Raw genomic sequence first — 27,032 nt, 5'->3', positions numbered from 1 at the left:
GTGTTGTCAAAATTGGTTAATAAGTAGCAAAATAGCACCCCAAACAAACAAAATGAAAATTGAATTTGATTCTGTAATTGTGGACACAGCCCTCAAATGTAACTGTTCTGAGCTGTGAAATCAACCCTGTTTCTCAGGAGGTTTTCTGTCCTTTATAAGTCTGACTCTCAGCACTTTGTTTTTTCACGCAGGAGGTGGAGAATGTGTTTGTGCTCCTCTCTGCGCTGCTGCACTTGGGGATGTGCGCTTCACCGCCCTGACAGACGCTGACACTGCGTTTGTGTCACGACTTGCAGCTGCTGGATAGAGGTCAGTCATGCAGCTGCGCCATGAGGCCAGCAGAGGCCGATCTGCTCCACCGGGAGGCCTGAAAGATAGACGGGGAAAGTGGGCGGGTGACTGCGCAGCAAGAACTGTGTCACACACCATCCTGGGTTGTTTACATCAGTTCTACCCATGGGCCTAATAGCGGAATCACGCAGCACGCAATGGAAAAACGCTCTCTGCCACTCTAATCAAAACACACATACACACTCTGTCATACAAATTTTGTACTAATCGCCCTTTTTTAGCCACACACATGCACAGGGTCACCTGTTTCCTTAAGCCCTGCAGAGCAGCAGGGCGGAACAGAACGGCCACTTTACTCCACGTTACATAATGGACACACATAATACTGAGCCTGGGTAAACAAGTGACGTCAGCATGCGCAAATACACAAACCAATACATTCACATCCGTATGAGGTTCCCGTCGTTGTGGATACGTGAGATCACATATAAACAAGCCCTATTAGTACCTAATGGGTACACTTCCACCCAAACACAGAAATGACAGTACATTAGGTGCCAAAAATCAAACAGTGGGTATATAAGTGCATAATAGGACGTAAATGGGAGGCCTGGAGTTGAAAGCTGATTCTGTATGGTGTTACAAGCATGCTATTGTAGACTCTAGCATCTGATTGGATGAGCCATGTTCAAAGCCTTTGGTCAGTGTGCCGTTTGCATCATGCGAGTGTTTGTGATTGTAATTATTTCTAAGAATTAATACAAAGCACCATTAAAATATTTGAGGACTTTTTTTGTGAGAGGTTTTTGAAAGAAGTCTCTTATGGTCACCTAGGCTGAATTTATTTGATCAAACATACAGTGAAATCAGTAGTATTGTATAATTTTACAAATTAACATAACTGTTTTCCGTTTGAATATACTGTAAAAGGTAATTTATTCCTGTAATGTAAAGCTGGGTTTTCATGAGCCATTACTCTGTTCGGGAAACATTTATTATTTTAGTTTTGTTATGTGTTATTATTGTTTTTTATTATTATCTTATACTATTATATGCTGAAAACAGTTGTTGTGCTTAATATTTTTGTGGAAACAGTGATTATATTTTACAAACTTACTGTTTTTTTTTTTTGTTTGTTTTTTCAATGGTACAATGGTGTAAAATATATTTAATAATTTATTATTATATCATTTAATTAAAATAAGAGGCATGAAATTGCTGTGATGTGAAGGCAATGCCTGTCATAAATTAAAACCATAAGATAAAGGTAAATAATTTCTGTTGGATTCAGTGCATAATTCAGATTTCAAAAGGCACATTGTAAGGTTTTTTTTTTATTGTTATTTATTTTTTTATAATGGCAGACCAGACAGGGGTGCATCTGAGCTTATTTTTATTTAAATAAGTGCAATTTTTATGTTTATTTATTATTATAATTTTTTTTGTATGTCTTCAAATGTGGCTAATCCAGTCAGAATTGAGATTTGTAACTGGTTGTGATCATATAAATGTGTCTGATTTTGTTTTATTTTTTTCAAAGTGGCTGGGATGTTGCAGGTGAGCTCTGAGGATCTCGGCTCTGCACTCACCTCTGATGTGCAGTGTTTCAAAGGTACAACCTTCAGTCTGCACGTATGTCACGTATCACCATCAATCAACACACAGACTAAACACTGTCAATTAAAGTCATCTTGTTTGGCATAACACGGTACATGGAGTAAATCTCACTGCAGGGAGGCCTGCTGACACCGATCTTTGAGATGTACTGGCCTTGTCCAGTCCACAAACTCATCAATGAAAGCGGCCTCAAGCGTTCGGCCTTGGATCATGTTACTGGCGAGCCCAAAATTGGCTCAATTTGACTCAATTGGATAACTGCGGTGCACTGCCTTCTCATTCAAAATACACAGACATAAACATTTCTTTTGCAAAGTCTAGACTGTGTGCATGTTGTACCATTATATAACAAGTGTGGAGTGTGTATGAATCACATGATGTCTGGATGTTAATCTAATTCAGCCATCGAGGACACACCGACCTTTTGCCGAAAATTACAAGCACACTTGGCATTGTCTTGTGTCTGTCTGTGATTGCTCTCCTCTCTCTCTCTCTCTCTTCTCTCTCTCACTCTGTCTACTTCGCTTTGTCATGCATCCATGACTCTCATTTAAAAGGGATAGTTCACCCAGAAAAAACTAATCTTTTTTCATCATTTACTCTCTGAAAAATAACTATCAAAAATATACTGAAGTAAATAAAACTGATCCATATCACTTGTGCGCTATTTTTTTTTTTATTGTTTGCTTTGAATGATGAAAAGATCAATATTTTAATGCTCTTCAAAATAAGTCCTATCTATTTCCATTCAAATGTTTTAAGTGAATTGATTGGTCTAATTTGTAAAAATGGTCTGAATGAAATCGTCTTGTGATGCTTTGTTGTTTTGGTTCTTGTATTTCATAAACAAGTAACAATTCAGAAAGAAATGCCATCCTTACAATGCCACACTTGTGTAGTGTAATATATGCAGAGGATGAATTAAACTCTGATATGCGACAATCACAGGGCCCTGATCGACGGTCAGACTTTGGCAGTGTGTGTATCTGGATGTTGACGCACTGTGGCTGGCCATGAATGACATAGCGAATGTGGATATTCAGTATCTGACATCATCGGAGTCCAGGCGCTGTGTGTCCTCCGCATTAGCATGTGCCGTGTCCATTCAGCCAGCACCACCAACAATGGGCTGCTTGTTTTTCAGCCTCCCATGTGCGGCGTATATCAGTCAAAATGTGACACACTGTCTCCAGTTTGTTTTCCTCTTTGCCCTGTGCCCCTGTTGATTTGAGCAGTCACTTTTTACTGAAAGGATCGACTAGCATTTAGCTGCTGATCCTGCTACGGTTCCTTGTTAAAGCTCGGTTCGGTTGACGGTTTTATTGGATGGGACAAAGCAAAAACAACCAGCATGTTCTTTATGGTGAAGCTGGTTGACCTTACTAGATAAAGTAACAATTTACCACAAAAATTTCTTATGATGGAATCAAACTTGTAAGACTTTACACAAGAGTATTCATTCTGCTCTTTTCATATCTCAAAATGGATTGTGGACCATGGTTGCTGAGCTTTAAAAATTCTAAAGTTATTATAAAACATAGAGCACTGGTTCCCAATCCTGGTCCTGAAGAACACCCACACTGCACTCTTCTGGTGTCCCTCTCTTATCTGACACACACATTTGAGTTCTCGGAGTCTTCACTCAATGAGCTGAATGATTGAATCAGAGTGTGTTGAATAGGGAGACATCTAAAATGTGCAGTGTCGGGGGTTCTCCAGGATTGGGAACCACTGCTCTATGTTATATAATAACTTTAGAATTGTTATAGTGGATGCTAGTCTTTAAGGATGAAAGACAATGTGAAAGGTCACTAACTGCTTGATATTTGCCCTCTGCTTTAGGTGATGTCATATCAAGGCGCCACACAGTCGAAATGTCCAACCATCACAGAGACCTCTTGGCCAAAGCTTTATACGGACGACTCTTCAGCTTCCTGGTCAATAGCATTAACTTTTACCTCCAAGGCCATGAAGATAGCACGGGGTAGTTGCAGACGAATGTGTGTGTGAGTGTGAACGTGAGCTTAGATTAGATATGTTTTCCTTTGTCTCAGTGTGAATGAGAGACCTGAATAAAGAAGATTGTTATTGGAAGAACTTAGTTCACACATTATTCATTTCATTGTTCCGAAGAACATAAAATGTCAGTGATGGTTACCATGCTATTGATCTGTATGGATTGTGTGTGTCTCAGCTGCTCACAGAACATACTCAGCTGTTACTAGCAGAAACAAGAATTAATATTTTGGAATAGTTTACATATTGTATGTGAGACATCTGCTATAGAGCCATATGACGGTAAGTGACAGAGCCAGTAGCGGATGAGCAGGAAGACACACCTCCTCTGCTGTTATTGCATTATGAGAACGGTATATCTCGCGGCTAAAACTGAAATTTCCCGTGGAAACTCCCCAGTATTTGTGCATTCACACATGAACAGTCACAGTGACTCATCATTCCACACGATTTCACATGCCTCACTATCCTCCAAAAAACACATTGTGAGCATATATTTGCATATAGCATATATATTTGCATATAGCATATATTTTGACAAACAATTAGAAAACTCACAGATTCACTAACGGCTGTATGCAAGGACCCCATATATATGTATATATAATATATGATATATAATGTGTGTTGTTACCCTGGCCCACAAAACCAGTCATAAGTCCCCACAGGTTTATTTGTAGCAATAACCAACAATACATTGTATGGGCCAAATTATCGATTTTTCTTTTATGCCAAAATCATCAGGCTATCAATTAAAGATCATGTCCCATGAAGATATTTAGTAAATTTCCTAGCATAAATGTATATAAACGTAAATATGCATTGCTAAGGACTTAATTTGGACCAACTTTATATTATACTTAATTTGCATGATTCTGAACAATTTAATTAATCAAATGTTACAGTAAAGTCTTTTATAATGCCTATAACTATAAAACATTCCACAAATTCCAGCTTTGCATCAATTTATGAGAAATTTCCAAGTAACTCTAATTATGTTTGTATTCCCACATAATCGGTCTTACCGGTGACTCATCATTTAACATGATTTCACATGCCTACTCCACAATAAAAACAAACAAACAAACAAACACAAAAAAACATACAAATGTGCCACTTTTGACAAACAATTAGAAACTCGCAGCTTCTCTAATGGCTATATGCTGTAAATTGGTTTCACAATATTGCTGTTTTTTACTGCATTTTTGAAACATAATCTTACTAACTCCAAACTTTTAAATGGCATAAACTGTGCATAAACTTGATACATTCTTAATGCAAGGAGTCCATAATGTTTCGGCAATTCATAAAAACTAACTTTTAGCTCTCATCTGGTCTAAAAAGGAATAGTTCACCTTCAGTTTGCTGGTCCCTTTCTATGTAGTGTTTTGACATACTGTTATGTTTTTTTTTTTTTTTTTTTTTATTTTTTTTTATGTTTGTGTTGTTTTTTTTTTTTTTTCATACTATGGAAGTCAATGGGGACCAGCAACTGAAGGGGACCAACTAACCTTTAATTTTTTGAGCACTGGATATATGGATTTCAACTGAAGAAATAAGAAGCATCCACACACTCAAAAACAATTGTCATCTATTTACAACAAGGTTTACTATTGTAAAGAAATGAAGGTCTGATGTGTGATCAATAACTGGCCAAAGCAGGCTTGACCTGTTGTGTCCTGGTCAGCAGTTCAGTGCAGTAGGCTATGTTTATTGATGTGTATATGAGAATGTTATATTACGGGTCTTTGAGGGCATGATCAAACACCAGCACACACTATTATAAAACAGTAGTCGCTTATTATGACGTACAAAACTGAGCTTTGGCATTTATTATGTGTAGTTGTCTGTCATAACTTTGTTTACAAATAATGTGTATTTCTCACTATGAATCTTTTAAGGTGAAATGATTAAAAAAAAAAATATATATATCTATATATATATATATATAATATAATTATTATTGTTATTTTATATATACTAGATATATATATATTATAATTTTTTTTTTTTTTTTTTTTGACAGCTGATTGGACCATGTTAGAGAACGTTCTGACATGTCTGACAAGCTTAACACTTCCAGTGATGTTGGGTGTTACTGGTGTAGACAAGGTGTAACAGTAAATTATGACAGAATTGTCTTGACATAACCTTTTGTGGTTCTTAGAAAAACCTGCATGTATTTTTTTTTTTCTTGTCAGTGACCTTTAAATATAAATATATTTTTTCTTTCTCTCTGCTTATTTTACACCCTAGAAAAACCTTGCACTTAAGCTAGGGTTCAATACATATTGGTTGGCTTCAGATCACTAATCAAAGTTCATAGTACTCTTCCCCCCTCTACAGTCCTGAAATATGTTCCTGTCTGTTTTGACAGAGAAATCCTAGCCAATTGAGATAAGCGTCCTGGACATCTTTGGCTTCGAGGAATTCCAGCGCAATGGTTATGAACAGGTACTGTGGAGACAGCACAGATATACTGAGGACAATGATAATTACACTCTTTAACATCTGATTGTGGACCTTTTGAAAGGGTTTTCCTATCATTGTAACGCTCACGCTGAGGCCTACATTTTATAGCCCCCTTTCTCAGTGCAGACTATCAGCTTTCATCTGGCTCTAAAGAACACAAACTGCTCTTCACCTTCTTTATTGTGGATTGTTGGGGCTTCTAAACCTGGTCTGCACTAGGTTTGATGTGGATATGCCACAGAGCCACAGACCACTGGGAAATCAAGGGCATCTATGCTCATGATCCTGTTTTCTGTATAGGGGAAAGCACTGACCTGTTTCACCAGTATGTTTTCCGCCTATGGCTTTGACTTTTTTAGACTTAACGGACACACGGGATGTTCTTCTGCTGGGTTTTTTTCCACCACAAAGGCATTTCATTCTAAGCGAGACAGGTGTTTTTTTTTTTCATGACTCTGCTCATGCTGACTTTATGGCTCTGTTTCAAAAACTGAGTGCGCTGGCTGTGTAGTCCTGTTTTTTTTTTTTTTATAAGGCCTCTTAAATGTGCTTCCGAATGTGTATGGCTTGTTTCTAAAACTTAGCTAAGAATACATTGCATCAAAACTGAAAAATTTCAAAGCAGCAGACAATAGAGTGCTGCCAGGATGGCATAATTTTGCATGCCAATCCAGACTTTTAGTAATCACCCATGGTTTATTTGACAATTACCCAATAGGATTTTTTCCACTGAGGCTTTTGGATAACTGCAGAAAAGAAGCTTGTGACAGACAGACCGTCCTTTCTAAAAACACGTTGATTTTCTATGAAAGCCCCCTATCTTTTTGGAAAAGCTCACTAGTGCTCTGATTGGCCAGCTGACCCATAGTAGGATGTGTAATTGGGTGAACATCTCAAATCGTGTGTCGGAAATGTAAACACCCCTTAACATAACATTAAAGCAATTTGTTACAGTCTCTAAAGGCACAAAGCCACAGTGAGAAAAGTCTTTAATTATAATCCCAAACACCGACGAATACATACAAATAACCCAGGGTAGTTCGTTGTAAACATGTCAACACGAAACAATACCGCCCAAACTACTAAACAGGAAGAAGACTTTAAATAAGGCAGCAGACGAGGGGGAAAACAGGTGGCAGGGAAGTTAAACTAATGATAACTAAATGAGGGCAAATTAACATAAAGAGCAAACCCAAATAAGAACCATTAACCATATAAGGAAAAACGAAGAAAAACAGACAGACGTAACAGAAAAACACAATACTAGAGTTAATACTCCTAACACAATTATGACGACGGTTAATTAATGTAGTTGGCCATACCATATACAGTTCAAGCCCAAGGTCACATTCAGAAAATATAGAATGACCAAGCAATCGATCCTGAAACCGACTTTGCAAAGCGCGACTTGAGCATGAATGTATCAGAGTGGTAAGCTGCATAACCCCCTCTTATTATTTCTTTTTTTTTTCAATTTTAATTTTTTTCTAGACTCTGGTTTAATGTGTTTAAATTAAATTTATTCCTACAAAAAGGTTTATTTTAAGAGCCCATATTGGGTTATGTTTTATTTTTTCAATTTTAACTTTTATTATGTTTATATTTTATGTTTTATCAAATTCTGTTTTTCACATTAATTTTCTGCGATTCCATTGTTAATGGTTCCCAGAAAAATATTAATAAGCAGAAAGCATCTCTAATTTAATTGATTTTAGATATTATTAATTTATTTATTATTTATTTATTTAATTTGAAATAATGTGTTGACTTTTGGAGAAATGCTGAGTTTATGTGTTTACATATTTTCTGCTACTCTATCATATATATATAATAGTATCTATATATAGTATATATATATATATATATATATATATATATATATATATATATATAGCATATAGTATATAATATGATGGTAAATTGACTGCTTTTAAATAATGTTTAATAATATTATCATCATTCAGTAGTAGTACTAATCATTATTGTTGAGGGGTAGCTATCATGCTTTTTCACTTTTTCAAACTTTAGTTAGTCCTGTCTGTTGGCTGTTTTGAGCATAAAAAAAGATCTGCAAAGTTACAAAGCTCAAAGTCCACTTTCAAACTGCGATATTTTATTAAACAGAAATCACTTTCAAAAACTTACAAACGAATGACTCGTTTGTGACTAGCAACGCATATTTTCCGGGATTTGTGATATCACCAAGGACTCGACGAATGGGACAGAGACCTTGGGGGGGGTATGGTTGAGCTTGCACTAGAAAAGGCAACCAAGGCAGATGAGCTTAGAGTGGTTACAATCATCCGGGTATAAATCACACTCAAATTGATTCGATTTTTCCGCAATATTTACACTGAAGCTCACAGCAGGCGGTTATGGAAGGAGCGTGACAATGTCTTACCATGTTTCTCCATCCTTTTTTTCTTTTTCATTCCCCCGCAGGGGCGCTGAGTGCTGTCAACTACCACACACACACTGGCCCAGCTAAACAATCACAGCGCATTTCGTATTTCAGAAGGCAAGCCTACCAGGAACTATTCTAAGCCAATACTGCCTGCCAGGGACTGGGGAGAGAGGTGTGTGTTAACTAATGTAAAATCATATGTTAAAAATAATGTGTTTTTCGACACACCTAGTACTAGAGCCTGTTCTAGTACAGACCCCCAAAACCCAAAATAAACAGACCTTGGTACATTTTTATAGAGCAGAATAGGACCCCTATAAGTAATCATTTCTGTAATGGTTTCTTCTTCAATTGTTAAACTTACACTTTTTATTTTGATGTTTGCTGTGAAGACCTTTAAGGTTTCTGTTTGTATATGATATGATGATAGTTTTAACTCAGAAGAATGAGTACATATGCTAACAAGTGACTCTCAGAGCAGCTCTGGAGATTATGTTCAGGTATTCATCTACTGAGGTGCCAGAGGCTGGAAAACACTGCTTCCAGTAATGTGTGTAGTAAATGCAAACCGCACATCTGCACCATTCTTCACACAGAGACATGCAGATCCAGCAGGATTCATATTTAAATGGTATTTTTGCAGCTTAATATTCACTTTCTAAATTCATGTTTTGATTTTAAGTGGACTGACTTTTTTAATTTATATTCATCAAAATTAGCAATTTTAGAAAATTCAGTTTTTATGACTGGATTCAACAATTCCATCCGCATACATACTTGCAAGCTCTCATTCAGAAGTGCCAGTAAATTGTCCAAGCAAAAGTTGGCATGATGACATTTAACGTCCTATGGCATGGGTTGGATTTACGTGATGTCGTAGAAATGTGAAAATATCTCTTATGTTAAACCAAAGACCCTTTATTTCAGTCATTTAACACCATTCAATATACCCTTGACTTCAGGACGATGGAACTATGACATTTTCCAAATTAGATTCGATTTACAGGTTTAGGATGGATTACTGAGAGCACTGTATTTATGACTGTCTTTGGATTTATGAAAAATACTGCGAAATAGTTTCTGAGTTTATAGTAATATTCTGTATTATAGTTAAAACTGAACATTAAAGCAGCTAATTGGCCTCCCCCCACCCCCCCCCTAACATATGAGGGTTTCATTTCAGTTGGGATACCTCCTTAGAAGGACAGTTCGAAAAGGCAGCTTTCTCGGCATTTTTTAAATCAAAGCTCATATGTTGTGACTCCAGATATGCCCCAGAGAGGTTGGCTAAGGCTAAACTGGGTGCCAATTCACTTCGTTTCAGTGTTTGTGAAGCATTATGGCATTCCTTCACAGTAGTCTGGAACCTACCCAACAATCGCGGGAGTGCCATATACATGGTCTGTCCTTATTTTTCCCCCAAGTTCTGAAGTAGGCATGCATAAAGCTGACTGCTGTTGAGACCCCAAGTTGTGTTATTTTAGTGCTTTGGAGAGAGACAAATGTCCGTCTGAAGGCTAAGACACCACATGTGCACACCGCTGCCCCCTGCCCAGAATCCTCAGTAGCCACGTCTACTGTGCGAGCTGTGTTTTTGTACAGGACGAGATGAGGTTGACATGTGGATGGTGGTGGTGGTGGTGGGGTTTCTCCTCAGATGAACCCTTGGCACAAGACACAAAGGAGTCTCTGAGCAGAGTCGGGTTTGACCCATGAACCATTGGCCTAGATTTGGCACCAACCAATGTCATTGTTGTCATAGACTCTATAGGGAGGATGCATGAGGTAAATTAGGGCCACTGTGGAGCAATGGTTCGTATATGAGCTGGTCATCTACTTCCAACTGCTAAACCAGGTAGGGATCTACATAGGAACTCCTGCTGGAAAAAAATAGCTTAAACCAGCCTGAGTTGATTTGCTGGTTTTGTCTGGTTTTGCTTGATGGCCAGCTGGTCATGACTAGCAAACCAGCATAGGCCATAACAGCTCTAGCCATGTGACCAAAAGCCCACAATTTTATTGGTTTATCAGATTTATGCACAGTGCTGAACAGGCGCATTAACAGCCATTCATCCAAATTAAAATGTCTTTCACATCAAATTTTAAGCCGGGTCATTCGTCTTGGTATGAACATACCTTTAAACCAGTATTTATGTTAATAGCCAATAAATGCCAAGCTAAATACGGCAGACATTTTGTGCAAGAATATTTCTTAAAGGTCTGTCCCCATCAGTCTAGACGAGGACCTTTTTATGTGTGTGGATATGTTCTTTCTGTGACAGATCTGTGTCATCTGGACAACTGTTGAGAGGTAGGCAGGTAGGAGTGTGTGTCTGTGTCTGTATGTGTGCCATTTCTGGATGTCTTCCTTAACAGTGTTGGACAAGGTGTAAATCAGGATTGGTGCTAGAAGAGATAAGTGCTTACCCACAGTCCCTTGGGAGATCTCCCTGGTGATGGTGTATGTGACAGATTGGGAAGTGCTTACAAGACACCGAGATACTTTAGACACCTTTAATCTACATTTGAAAGAAGATTTACAGTCCTTGACCTTTCAAGGTCACAAGAATGAGAAAAAATAAATCAAAAATTAGGGGCAAGCGGCTGTAATTACGGGGCTTGATTTAGGTATTTAATGCCCACTTGATGCATACTGATGACATTATAAGTATTAAGTATCAGAATCGGGTGTGATCGAAATCTGTAAATCTACAAATACTCTTGACTCTTGAAGGTGTCTATACATCCAGTTTCAGGAACTAATGCACCACTATTCTGTTTTAGGTTTTTTTGTATTTTTTTTATTTTTTTTCATTTCATACTAGGGGTGTCAAAATATAATGGAATTGACTATGTTATTGACAATAAGGCAATAACTTTTTGGTTGACAAAAATTAATCCTCATAGAAGTTTGCAGTATTGCAGCTTAATGCTAGATGCCACCCACGCATTAAAAAATAAATAAAAAATAACGAGAAGACACCATTTGTAGCTACTACTGCTGAGTAAAATCATACCAGATCATGACAACAGGCCAAAGCGAGATGCTCTAACGCGGCACCCATGAAAAGTTCACTTGCCATTTTTGATTGTGGTCTCTAAAAACTCCCACACTGGTGTGCACAATTCTTCTCTCAGTTGCATGTAGAGCATGATGATATGATAGGGGCCGTTCACACAGAATGTGCTTCCCATTCCTATGCTCTGCTTTTCCATTGTTTTTCTATGTAAACACTTTAGATGGATGTGTATGACTATTGGCACTAGCACTTCACTTCTTTCTCGCATCATTTCGCACATGAGAGCGGCATTTTTAAACCAATGTGTCCAAAAAAAAAAACTTTTTCCATGCAGTGCTGCTTAATATTGGTTTCCAAAAAACACTGGACCAATCAGAAGACCTCGGAGCCAGGCAAGTGTTGCAAGCTTTTTGTTTACCGTGCAAGTTTTGTTTCGTGGCAGCTGCTTTACTTTGATGTCAACATGGCGGAGATGGCACTCAAAGTCCAGTGTGATATCTTTTCTTTCCTTTTTATTTTTTTCTCCCCATGTCAAAAATAGTAACTATTTATTCTGCTTTTTGGCTATTTTCTGTTATTTTCTGCTATTACATCACATCTCAAAAACATGTCTCTAGAGCTCACCATTTTCTGAGAGGCTGTAGTCTCATGATTTTGGACACAAAAAAAGCATTATGTTTGAACAGCCCCTTAGACACCCCAATGTGCTTTTGCATTGTATGCTTTTGCATAGTAAATGTTGCAAACTCTCCCCCTCCCTACACTTATGTGATTTATAAAGACAATGTTGTATCATCTCTTGGTAAGTGTTGTCTTGCATTAAGAGGTGGGGCCTTAATGCTTCTTTCAGAATGGCTCCAAACTCTAGAGTCCCACATTTGAGATCCTTTCTCCATGGATGGAATTTTTTTTTTTTTTTTTTTTTTTTTTGCTCAGTGCTCTGGAATTCTCCCTTTTTTTTCTCTAAGCCCTTCATCTCAGCTCTGATCTTTTTCTCTCATGATGTGTTCTGAATTGTTGTCCGTGCTTGGGCAATCTTCCCTATGACATCCTGTAGTGCTGTGAAACCTCATGCTGAGAAGTTGATGAGGTGCACCCAGCTTTTTCTAATATGCTTGTTTTCTTTCCTCTCCATTGCTTCCACCGCTGCCGTCTGTACCTGTCACTTCCAGTGTGTGTTGCCACCATTAAACTTGGAAAATACCTATGTTGATACAACCGTGCCAATATACTTCCCTCCGATGGAACTAGCTTTTTTGATCGGCAGTTTCCAAAACAGCTCCATAATATACTGTATGACCTAAGTCCTTCTGAGAAACAGCAGGGTTGTGACTGTACGGACATGGGATGTATAAGAAAGATAATATAGTTTTTGTGTGTAATTTTTTTTTTGGGGAAAAGCATCTACCCTTTCTTCTCCATCAGAAATTGTACATTTTACCACAAGGAATGGTTCTATGGGCTTCTTGTGTAGTGGTTAGCACTCGTAATGCAGTATCAACAATTTGCATTGGATCAAAAAATTTAATCCAGTTGTCCTTAAGGCAATAATGCATTTTGGTTTTAGGACACTTGATGAAGTTTTTATCCACTTCAGATGTTGACTACGTAGACCTTATATGGATTCCCACGGTGTTTCTTTCTGCTTTGGCTTTTTAAATCCGTCCATTAGGGTTTCCTTTTTTTTACTTTTTTTCCAGCTCGGCAGGAGTATGTTGATAATGGTTAAAAGGTGTCCAGTAACTGTCTTGTTATGATGAATTCCTGGAATAAACCCACTCACTACGCGTGTGGAACAAGTGAGTGAAGTGTAGGGGTTAACGTTGAATGCTTATTGCCAGCCATGTTCGTTACGTTAAGAGATGATTAACATACATGCAGCTCTTTGGTGTGGCAGATAAAGCTGCCTGTCAGTCATAGCTATTGTTTTGACACAAACATATGGTGAATGCTGAAACATACCTCATAAGTGTAAGCTTTATGTTGCCTTGATAACAAACATGCTTGCTTCCTGAAAATTCATATGCACCCTATAAACATGATGCACATAATCCTACCCGATGGTTATTTGATACATTATTAGTATAGATACGTTACAAGCCATGTAGAATATACTGATACCATTTAAACGGTGTTGTCCCTCTTTTTTTGTTATGTAATGCAGATCACATTAAAACTGCGAACCTCTTTTTTCTGTGCTGTTCAGCAAGTAATATTTACCTGCTTTTCAGATTTTTTAATGTAAGGTGTGTAATAGTTTTACCCTGTTCCCCAGATCCAGATCTTAAAGGGATAGTCCCATCTAAAGATGGTTCAATAGAAAAAAAAAAAGAAAAAAAAACCAGAAAAAGAAATATACACACGTTCTAAAGCAACTTAATGGTCCAGTTAATGCTGATAGCAGTTTAAGTTTGGGGGGTGAAGCAGGACGCATCACTTTTTAAAATTATTGAAGAAAAAAAAAACAAACAAACTTAAAAATCTTAAATAGAATGCATAAGAAAATGTCCTTTTAAAATGGTCCAGTTGGACTAACTTGTTTCACAATATCTCGTGGTTCCACGGGGACTTAAGAAGACCAGCACATGTGGTTTGTGCTGCCCTACACAGCATGCAAGATGGCCATGCAAAGAGGCTAACTTTATGTGATGTACAGTAATGTACTGTATGTATGTATGTGTGATGTGCAGTGCACCAGAGTATGAAAAGTTTTCAGGTTGGAGTTCCAGGTGGGGTGGCCCTCTATTAGTGTTTTTCTTTGCATTATTTTGAGCACCTGTTCAACGCCATATCAGATCAATCAAACAAATGGGTAATATATTACAATGCAAAAGAGCCATAATGCGACAGTAACCAACTAATCACAAAATTGCTCAGTTTTTAAATGTATGCATGTCATTTAGTTAAGGGAAAAATCAAAACTGTCCCAAACCTGCCTGGCCCTACGTGGACCCTTATTGCCCCGTCCTGTTAATCTGAAAGACGTGAATTGCCACATTCTGTTTTACTCATTGAAAGAACTGTGATTAGCCACACCTGGTTGTGATTACTGCCAGAGCTGTTGGAGGTTAAATCACTTCAATAGCACTGTCTGACAAAGGAGCATGCTATAAGATTTACACATCATGCGCACGATGCTAGTTGAAATTCAAGAACAGATGAGAAACAAAATAGTTGACCGATGTAAAAAACAAAAAAAAAACGCGAATGCCATAAAGAGCAAACACATAATGCCACGATTCTAAACGAAAATCAAGAACAAAAAAAAAAAAAAAAAATAGTTGAAAACATTATCAGTCTGGAAAGGGTTATTAAAAGCTATCTCTAAGACTTTGGGACTCCTGTGAACCACGGTCAGGAGCCGTTATCCACACAAATCGGAGAAAACTGGGAACAGTGGTGAACCTTCCAGAAATGTCTGGCTGACCAAAATTACTCCAAGATCGCAATGACGACTCAAGGGAAGTCATAAAAAGAAACCCAGAAAACCAAAATCTAAAGAACCGCAGGGCCTTACTTTCCTGAATTAAGGTCAAGTGTCTCATGATTGAACAAGTAAGAAGAGACTGGGTTGTAATTAAAATGGCGTCCTGGAAAGTTCCAATGCAAAAGCCATTGCTGACCAAAGAAGAACATAAAGGTCGTGCTCACATTTGCACCGCAAAAGTATCTTGACTTATCCACAAGACTTTTGGGGCAAATATTCTGTGGACTGATTAGACAAGAGGTTAAACTTTTTGGAACCGGTGTGCGTAATGTTTATTACATCTGAGCGTTAAACCAACACAGATTTTATAAACAGAACCATCATCATAGCAACTTGGTCTCAAACATGGTGTGGTAGGTAGCCCAGCTGGATGATGGTCTAGCGGCTGCTTTGCATCTTCAGGACCTAGGATGACTTGTACCATAATTGATGGAAGCATGAATTCTGCAGATCTATCAGAAAATCCTGAAGGAGAATATCCGGCCGTACAGTTTGGTGACCTCAAGCTCAGCGCACTTTGGGTTTATGGAGTCATGACAATGATCCCACACACCAGCAAGTCCACCTCTGAATGGCTCATGAAGACAAATTAAAGGTTTTGGAGTGACCCAATCAAAGTCCTGACTTAAATCCGATTGAGATCCTGTGCATGACCTTAAACAGTCCTTATACTCGAAACACCCTCCAATGTCGCTGAATTAAAACAATTCAGCAAAAGAAGACGTGGGACAAAATTCTTCGTCAAGCGATGTGAAATACTCACTGCTGCCAGTCCAGCAAAAAACGCTGGTGCAGTGGTTGTTGCTGCAAAGGGTAGCACAACCCGTGTTCGTAGATGTAGGGGGGCATTTCTTTTCAGGTAGGGCGCGGGCGAGGTCCTGGAAACAGCGTTGTTTCCCTTTAGAAATTAAATCTTATTCCAAAACTGCATATTTGTTATTACTACTCGGGTTATTCTTGTGTAATTTTAAAATTTAAGTTTGATGATCTGAATAATTAAGTGTGACAAATCATGCAAAATTAAAAAAATTTTTTTAAATAAATTAACAACCGAGGAGGCTAGAAACTGTATGTACACCACTTTATGTCTGCTGGGTTTGTGTAGAATTTGTTTGTATTATTTATTTTTTGTTATTTAAATTTTATTTATTTCTTTTTTATGTGAAGCCATAAGTGTACGATAGGCTGTGCTGTATTGTGAATAAATCACAGCAATATGATAGTTTCTCACCACAATACATCCCGCTTATCTCTCAGCATGATATTTTTTTAAACTGATGATTATGTTTATATTTTTATGTATTTGTTTTTGAAAAGGAAAAGTAGCGACACAGCGTGAGTTTGCAAGATCTTCGGAAACTGTGGGCTTCCACCCAGACGCGCACCATCAACAAAACTGCATGAGAAGTTTATTATTCAGAGGAAGGGCGTGTGATTTAAAATAGAAACTTAAAGATGCAACTAATGCCATCAGGAGTGCTATACCATCATTAAATAGAATACAAACAGTTAACAGTTTTTGACACTATATATTGATTGTTTATGTTCTAAGGGGGGCGCTCGTATACGCAGAACCATTGAGTGAAGCGTCGTAGCCGTGCGGAAATCGTAAATAAAACACGCTGCTGACCAATCAGACTCGAGGAAATAAGAACTAACCATTTTTATAATTTTTTTAACATTTTTTTATTATTATTCATAATAGCTTGATAGTATAGAATAACTTTACCCTATATGGCCAAAGCAACTATTTATGAGTTTAATTAGAAGGTTTGTTTCTTGCCCATAAGGTCAAACAAAATGTGTACTAATGTGAAAAATGAGAGTGATTGATCAGTGCGTCAGTGAAAGTGTATTCTGTTACATAAGTAGAGTGTCCCGTGTGCTGTTGGCTAACAAAGGCTTTTGTGTTTTTTTTTTGTGTCTGTAGCTTGGCGTGAACATTGTGAATGCAGCGGATCAGGCCAGTTTCACCGCAGACGTGTCTTCCAGCAGGAGCAGCATAATGTCTGCGAGGAGGGGGTCGGGGGTTGCCATGGAGAACGCTACGTCTAATCAGGCAACCAGACAGCAGTTGCTGGACTTCTTCTTCCAGGTATGCCAGTCGGGAGCGGCCTTACTTCCGAGAGCCGTGTCGGGAGGGAGGGAAAGGGGAAGAAAGAAGGTTGGAAAGCTTGTTTCCCACCCTTGGAGGCCTGTTGACACTTGTTACAAGATCCCCTCTGATGGTGCCCTCTTACAAATTGACAGTCTCTATCAATTTACGCTAGACTCAATAACGGAGGTCCTCGCTGACTGTTTGATAAAAGCTAACACACACCAGGTAGTGTTGAATTCCTAGGTGTCGCAAAGAATGTGATAAAGCCTCATATCTTTAGAACTATGGAATATCTATTGCGCTTGTTGGGAGGGTCCGATGTGACTCATTTTTATGAGTCTCACGAAATGACTTTTGGTCAAGAACCAAGGTGACAAAGCATTGTGTATTTCTCTTGCCACACACAACATTTGTTGCTCAAATTTACACTGCATATTATTATTCTGGTGTACATGGTTGAGATAGATTTATGACAGTCTGTTTTAGGCTTTCACACCGTGCCTTTTTCACAGCCCCCACCAAGGTCTGCTGCATTTTTTTGTTTGTTTGCAATATGTTCTGTTTTGTTTTAATGCATTTTAGTGCATGTTTAATGTTTGGAGTGTGGCATTGTATTAAAGATAGAATTATAGAAATTAAAACAGGAATTGTAAATTCATTCTAACAATAGAAATATTGAATTTGCTGGGCATAATAAAAATTACAAAATATACACAAATGCTATAATAGTGAAGCATCCTCATATGTCTTGCCAACACGGATGTGTCAACTATAAACAAATATTTAATTTCAGCTCAAATATTTTAAAGGGATAGTTCACCCAAAAAATGAAAATATATCTGAAAACTACACACCTCAGTAGTTATAAAACATGTAAGGACCTTGTTGTTTATCTTTCAGAATAAAATTAGATATTATGATGAGCTTTCTGATCATTCATTAGACAGCAATAATGAATGAGAAGAAATAGCTGAATAAAGTTATTTTTGTTTTTTTTCTTTGCCCACCAAAAAGTATTCTCGTAGCTTCATAAAATCACAGTAGAACCGCTGATGTCACGTGGACTACTTAACGATGTTCTTACTACGTTTCGGGGGCCTTGAAACATGTCAGTTGCGGTTACTGCCTATACAGAGTCAGAAAGCTCTCGGAGTTTCATCAAAAAATATCTTCATTTGTGTTCTGAAGATGAACTAAGGTTTTATGGGTTTGGAACAACATGAGGGTGATTTGATTGATTGACTGATTTTGTTGACTGTTGTCCAACAGGTTTCCTACATAGCTGTGTTAGTTTCTAGTCTTCTCACAGAATAGCATAATTTAAATAATAATTTTGTTTTAAGAAGCTGTGTAATATGCTATAAAATAGCTTGTTATTATCATAAAACAAACCACTTCTGACTAAAACGAGGGCCTAGGTTGCCCAGTTTATTTTGTGGAATTGACCATCTTACTGTACACATTATCCCTTCCTTATTTTTGCAAGCCTACTAAAGCCTTCAGTGTAACTATCTGTGCAAGTTACAGAAGCCTCAGGGTGTGCTGTGTAATTTGGGCCATGATGAGAGTCAGTCCCTCAGGCCGTGTGAAGTCAACCTTTATAAGACGACTGCAGATACAGCTGGATTCCCTCCGAGTTTTTGGACGCTGTCTCCCCCACGACTCAAGGATGGCAACGGGAACCCCCCACCCAAAGACCAGGGGCCATCGTTTACCGCACTGCACTACGCTGGCAAGGTGGGGTTACGGAAACTGCGAGTTCACACATGCACATGCTGAGTTCACAGTCATGTGCTCAGCCGGAGGCTCACACACAAACACAAACCCATAGTCACACATTTCCGAGAAGCCACTGAGAGTAAACGTGCGACTGTCATGCTGAGAGTGCGGGCTATTATTAGTGCTGAACTCATGTGTGTTTGCGTGTCCTTATTGCAGGTGACCTATGCCCTGACCGGCTCACTTTCGGACAAGAACAAGGATGTTCTTCCCCAAAACATCTTGTTGATTATGAAAAGTAAGGATTGGGAGTTTTGTGTGTTCTAGTCATCTCTATATGGTCAAAAACTCACCATGGTAACAGTAGCTCCCATCAACATAGCTTAGTTACTATAGAGTTATTGTTACTGTAATAAAAGAAAAGGAAATACAGGAGATCACTTATTCATTCATTACCATACAAAAGTTTGGGGTTTGCAAGATGTTTAAAAAAATAATAAAATAAATGAATGAATGAATGAATGAATGAATATATTATGAAATCCACTATTACAATTTAAAATAAAAATAAAATGTTTTCCCATCTTTTACAATTAGAGCTGTCAAACCATTAATCACAATTAATCGCATCCAAAAAAAAAGTTCCTTGTTTACATAATATATGTGTGTGTGTACTATGTATATAAATTATGTACAATATATATATATATATATATATATATATATATATATATATATATATATATATATATATTATATATGATATATATATAATAAATATATAAATATACACACATGCATATATTTAAGAAAAATATGTAACATATATATTAAATATATTTATAAATGAGAAATTATATGAATATAAATATATACATGGAAATATTTTCAAAATATATTGTGTGTGTGTATTTATATAAACAATTATACACAGTATACACACATATATTATGTAAACAAAAACTTTTATTTTTGATGCGATTAATCATGATTAATCGTTTAACAGCACTAATTTTAATATATTTTAAAGTATATTTTATTTCTGCAATGTCATTAGTCCAGTCTTCAGTGTCACTTGATCCTTCATAGAAATAATTCCAATACCGTGATATGTTTTATTTCAAGATTCTTTGATGAATAGAAATTTCAAAATAACATTTATTTGGAAAAAAAAATATTAAAAATATATATGAAAATACCACGCTTTTAAACAGTAGTGTACATTAATTTTCAGTTAAAGTAACATTAACTGTAGCATAGATGCATTTCTGACTCCAAAAATGCTGCCTAAAGTCTGCCTTTTAAATTCTTGCTTATCATGTATTCTTTTCGATAAATGCATTCCACAATGCATTGCCTTGAGTGAAAAAAATCCACCCAAGATGTTGAAGAATTTGAGAAATGCTGTTGAGTAACAGAACATGTTGTAACACTACACCTTATCAGTACTGTTTTAGTTTTTTTTGTTTTTTAATTATAAACTGGATTGGTATCCAATATTTGTTTGTGCACCACTTTTTAACATATAAGGGGGGGTTAGTAGCTTCACAAACATTCTAACTCTATCTCTTTATAAGTGAGTCAAAATCGTTTTGTGCACTCATACAAAAAGCACTGTATGTAGGCCAAATGGTATAGTGTTCAAATATAACTACGTGGTTCGTAGTAGTGTCGGCTAACTGAAAAAAGATACTTAAGTTTGTGGACAGGTGAACTCTGATCTGAGCTGTGTAACTGCGCAGGAATTTCATGATACGTTTTTATCAGGTCAGAGGTTCAACGTGGAGGCAGGACGTGGTGTGCACACGGAGAGATTTGTTGAATGGGTGCTGTGTAATGTTGTTTGTTAGGGTGTCCGTGGGGGGATGGTGTGTAAATGGGGGAGACAATTAGCTCTGGCGCCTGGCGAATAAAGCTCTGAACGGGTGTATAGACTTGTGTTTCTTTTCTGTCTCCAATTCTGTTTCTCCCACCCCATGTGCAGCGACAGTGAGAAAGGGCTCATCCATCAAATGTTCCAGTGTAAGCTGACTCAGACCGGGTCATTGGTTCCCAACCACCAGCGACTGAAGCTCCGCGGGCCCAAAGGCACTTGTGCTTAACAAGGAGTACTACGCTAAGTTCCTGCCAGAGAACGCACAAGAAAAAGAAAGAAATATGTGGAACTGAACAAGGATATCTAATACACACTGTGGAACCTTTCACAGGCCTGTCGCACTACTAATTTCATTTTTAACCATCTTTATTGGTGTGTGTGTGTGTGTGTGTGTATTAGAAGAATATATATATATATATATATATTATATATCATAATTTTATATATATATATTATTATTATTTTTTTTTTTTTTGTTTATATACATTTTTTTTATATATAAATGTATTCATTGTTCTGTTTTATAAATTTTCTTACTTTTATTGTGTTTTTGTCATTTGTTTTTTGCATTAAATAAATATTGTTGCTGATAAATGTTAATTATAAATTATTTTTTAATTATATTTAAGTAACTTTTTTCACAAAATTGTTTTTAATAATGTTATTAGATAACTAATATTTAATAAAGTGTAGGAAAATGTATTTTGTAGAATACAACAGTAAACAACAAACTATACGAAGTATAATTTGTTTAATTATTTATTTGTTTGCTTGCTTATTTTGTTTGTTTTCCCTTTGATTAGGGACAAAATTTTAATGTACAAATATCTATATTATAATCTATATATATATATATATATATATATACTTATATATATATATATATCATTATATGATATATATATATATATATATATACACACACTCACGACGCACACACACCACACACTGCCGGTCAAAAAGTTTGGAATCAGCAATGCTTTTTAAAAATGTTTTTTTTTACAGGAGTTTCTTATGCTCATCAAGGCTGCATTTAATTTGATCAAAATACAGGAAAAAGTTTAATATTGTTGAAATATTTATTATGATGTTAAAATAATGTTTTCCCTATTTAATATAAATTAAAATCTAATTTATTCCTGTGATGCAAAGATCGTGAAAATTTTTCAGCATCATTACTTCAGTCTTCATTGTCACATGATCCTATCAGAAATCATTCTAAATATGCTGATTTATTAATCAGTTGCTGGAAACTGTTGTGCTGCTTTATAATTATTTGGAAACCTGTGTGATACCTTTTTTCCAGGATTCTTTGATGAATCAAAAGATAAAGTAAGTAGAGCATTAGGTTTAAAATTAGAAATATTTTCTAACTAGATACACTACAGTTTCAAAAGTTTGAGGTTAGTAAAATTCTCATTCTTTATTTTTTGAAGAAAGAAAATTAAAACAAGCACTTATTCCAAACAAAGCATGTGTTAAATTGATAAGAAGTGATAACAAGATTTATAGTGTAAGAAAAGATTGTAATTTTTGGAATTAAATGCTGTTCTTTTTAACTTTTTATTCATCAAAGAATCCTGAAAAACGTATCGCCATTTCCAAAAAAAAAAAAATTGACAGCACAAACTGTTGCCAACATTGATAATTCTAAAATAAGAAATCCGATATGTGTATATTAGAAATGATTGTCTTAATGAGTGTGTGTGTGACCACTTTTATACTGTAGCTAATGGCTGATGAAAAAAATCAGCTTTGTAATCCAGAATAAATTCTATTTAAAGGATATAAAAATAGAACCATTATTTTATATTGTAATAACATTTTGCAAGATAACTGGGTTTTTGTTTTTGTTGTTTTGGTTTTTTTTTTGTTCTCTGTTATTTTTGATCAAATAAATGCAGCCTTGATGAGCATATAAGAGCCTCTCTTTAAAAAACAAAAGTACCATGAATCCCAAAAACTTTTGACCGCCGTGTATTGTGTGTGTGTGTGTGTGTGTGTTGTGTGTGTGTGTGTGTGTGTTGGTGTGTGTATGTATATATATATCTATATAGATCTATATAATATATACTATATATCTATATTATATATATCTCTATATATAGAATATCTATATATATTAATAAATAATATATATTATATATTATATTATTATATATATATATACCTATATAATACACTAATATGTTTATTATATACTATACATATAATAGACATATATATATAGATATTATATTATATATATCTAGGTATATAAGATTAGTAGTATATATATATATATGATATATTATATATGATATATACATACATACAATACTCATATTTATATGTGTTGGGGTTAGCCCAAATTTTATATATTATGACATTTGTAGTTCAATGTAACATATATTATGTTTGTTTTAGTTTTAAAAAAAAACAACAACAAAAATTATATATATTTGTATTAAAATGTTGATATATTTAATTTATTTATTTTGTAACAACAAGGTGTTTAATCTTCCAAAAACAACTATCATTCATTGATGAAAATGTAATATGATTATAAGGTTTGATTATAAAAGACAGTTCAGCGATGCTTGGAATATTCAACAGTCGAAATAATACAATACTTTTAATGCTTTGTTTGGTCACGCACATGGGCTCCCTCAGTCTGCCATGACAGATGTTTCAGCGCTGTCATTAAGAGTCTGAACTCAGTGGACTTCCCTGTCCTCCATTATTACATACAGCTGACGTCAAGACACCACCAGACTCTGCACAAAACATGACCAGATAGCCAGAACAAACTTGTCACAAGCTGTAGTATTTTTAGCTTATCGAGCCTGCATAGGGAGGAAGTGACCTACAATAGACACTGTTACCCTAAAAATAGATGTCTGTCCATTTGATCAGCTTTTCCACAGCCAGAATATCCCATTCAGAGAAAACACAGGGATTTTAACCACTGCATCACACCCAGGCACATACACACATTGCGGTCACTTGTGGGTGTGGTTTGCTCTTCACACAGGCACTATCTCTGCAGCATTTCTCAGTCACCCTCCTCCCTTTTCTCTCATAGACCTCAGTGTGGTATATTCAGTGACTGTGCAGTTTCTCCTGGTTCTTGAGATGACTTTATGGTGAATCATCACAAAAAACGTGTCAACTGAGGGTCCAGGAATTCATCATAAATGCTTTGTAAAAACATTTAAAAGTTAAATTAAAAATCTAAGTGTGATTTACATTTTGTGTGTGTGTGTGTGTGTGTGTGTGTGTTGTAATAGATAGTCTTAGCACATGTTCATATCCCATCATACGGTATTGTATCAGAGAAAAACAAAGGAACTGTGCAAATGATATTGTGCTTTGCTTGTTTAGGGAAAAACATCATGAATGATGTGGAGTCAGTATTTTAATTTGTTTCCCTTGTTTAATTACCTTATTAATTTCTGGCCACGTTTTAATTAATTCAGGTCCCTTGTTTTAAAAGGTCAGTCATTACATTTAACATCCACTTTCTTCCTTCTGCTGTCTTCCCTTCTTCAGCTTCTTTCTCTGTCTTTTAATCATCTCTCTCTTTTCCTTCTCCTCTGTCTATATTCAGGTCAGTGCTGGTGGTGGGGTTGGGGCGGGTTGGCTCAGTCTTATGTAAGATACCCAGTACATGAGCCGTTGCCCCCCCCTGGGTTTACCCACATACCCTGGTTTTGCCCTCTTACATAAGCAGTGGTTCAGTTCCCATAGAGTGACCGGGAAAGTAATATGAAGTAACATGATGAGATCCTGCTGTGGCCCTGAAACAGAAAAATACAAAATGAGTGGTTTTGTGTTAGTCTGGTGTTTTTGCCCTTGTAATGAGAGAAGACTAGATGTGAAAAAGTCTTGACACCAGATTTGATTTTTTTTTCTTTCTTTTGTTGTGTTGTCCTGAAAACGGAGTAGATCTGGTGTGGTGGTGGGGTTTCACCTGGGAATCAGGACACCCTGACGAGAGATTTGATTAAAAGCTAGCAGTTTGCTGTGAAAATATAACACTTTTCCTTTCTCTACTGAGTAGCTGAATGACTGAACGCCGTGTCATCGGCGTTGGCTGCCCTTTTTTTTCCCCCCATAACAGCTGTTTTGACTAAAAAAACAAATTGCCCCTTTTTACAAACTGCACAGTTGTGAATGGTGTTTTGTTTTTAAAACATATTATAGCACCTTTACTTGCTTTAATATGGCACTTGGGAAAATCTTGATTCCTAATCTCACACCAGCTGTACTGACAACAAACACTTGGTCTGTCTCTCTGTCCGTCTCTCTCTGTCCGTCTGTCGTCTCGTCCCGTTGTTGTTGTTCTTAATAGATTAATTACTATATATATATATATATATATAATAATATAGATATATATATATAGATATATATATATATATCTATATAGGATATGTATTCTTTTTTTTGTGTGATTTCATCTACATGGAAATCTTATATAGAGTACAGCGTCTACCTTTAATGTTCAAATGACGGTCATTGACATACAATGGCAAAATATGAGAGAAAAAATGTCCAATCATCATTAAGAATAAAATTATTATTTAAAACTGAAACACAGGGTTTCCAACTGTAATTATCCAAATAATGAAATAATAAAAAGAAAAAAGTGATCATGCTAAATTGTATTACAGTTTAAATGAATAAAACTTCTTTAGCCAAAGAAATTTAACAATGAATTAATTTTTTTTTTGTATTTTTTTTTTTTCAGGTTGCATTGTGACCCTCCCTTAAATAGATCCTTTTAATGGCATCTTATGATTCTTGTTCTAAATATGGTCTGACAAAGATTTTCTAAGTATGTGAACTATTGTTAAACTGAATGAACATTTTAATGGGTGTCTTCACTATAAATAATGTGAAAAATTTTGTCTATTTTTTTCAAGGAATACAAAAAGAAAAGAAACAGGTAACACATTAACAAACTGGCATCAACGCTTATAATATTTCTGTTTTTTGGCCTTTGAGTCCATATACAAATAATTTCTATTTTTAAGTAAAGGCTGTTCTTTTTGAACTTATCTATTCATGAAAACAAAACCCTGACAAAACATAATTAAAGCTGCGCATGAGTCAAAAGAATCAAGACAAACAAATCGACATGCAATCATAGGTTAACTATCCTTAATCACCCACCTCAATCTAGAGTGACTCTTACTGTGGTGTTATTTCCCAGAACAGACGCCCCCTCCTGGGTTAAAAGGGCACAATGAATCATATTGCAGAACGATGATGTCTGCAACTTTCCCAGTTCTTGAATCACCTTTAATTCAAATTAAATTTGCTTGCTGTTTATTCTAGTGGACCTACACCCATTAGAGCATTTTGTAACTTATTTTTTCCACCAGTGGACTTAAAGGGTCCCCATAATGGGTCTTTTGACTAACAAAAGAACATTATTTTGGTGTATTTGGTGTAATACAGATAGTGTGTATATGCGGTTACTAAGGTTCAAATAAACACATTATTTTCCATAATAATGTTACATTAAGTTTCTCCTCTATGCCCTACCTTATTCTGAAATGGCGTCGATTCTTACAAAGCTCATCATTCTGAAACAAGCGAGGTGGTGCTCTTGATTGGCCGCCTATCCAGTTGCATTGTGATTGGCCGAAATGCCTCAAGCATGTGACGGAAATGTTTACGCCCCTTAAGATACTATACCGTCTCCCAGTCAGTCCAGCTTGCTCTGCTCGTGCACATCCCATACCATCGATTCCTCTTCTAGTAGTTCCAGTCAGGTACTGTTAGGAGTAACTGAAATAAAACTCCGGTATATTGGTTTATTTCACATCAAGAGGGAGTGTCAGGCACGTTTATAAAACCAACTTAAGTAATTTGTGGATTAGTGCGTACTGGGGACCGCGAACCGTTTCAAACTATTCAATTCGATTTGGTGAACTGGTTTCAACTGGTTCACTAAGAATATCCGGTTTAAATCAGAAAAGGATTCATTCACCGATCCTGACATCACTGACGAGACAAAACCAATTAAAACCCATTACAAATTT

General features: G+C 36.3%; 1 protein-coding gene across 1 annotated transcript in view; it reads left to right on the top strand.

Annotated features, from left to right (window-relative positions):
- LOC109105473 (unconventional myosin-XVI-like) overlaps window positions 1-27,032 on the top strand; it is a 736,220-nt gene that overhangs the window by 657,142 nt on the left and 52,046 nt on the right. The window contains 8 exon segments of the mRNA XM_042730903.1: window positions 192-231; window positions 234-286; window positions 288-309; window positions 1,832-1,903; window positions 3,751-3,892; window positions 18,902-19,142; window positions 19,344-19,422; window positions 20,892-20,950. Coding sequence (XP_042586837.1) covers window positions 192-231; window positions 234-286; window positions 288-309; window positions 1,832-1,903; window positions 3,751-3,892; window positions 18,902-19,142; window positions 19,344-19,422; window positions 20,892-20,950 — 708 coding nt within the window.

This window comes from Cyprinus carpio, chromosome B9 (assembly GCF_018340385.1).
Source record: "Cyprinus carpio isolate SPL01 chromosome B9, ASM1834038v1, whole genome shotgun sequence".
Classification (NCBI taxonomy): domain Eukaryota; kingdom Metazoa; phylum Chordata; class Actinopteri; order Cypriniformes; family Cyprinidae; genus Cyprinus; species Cyprinus carpio.
This window is presented reverse-complemented; position numbering and strand designations above follow the sequence as displayed.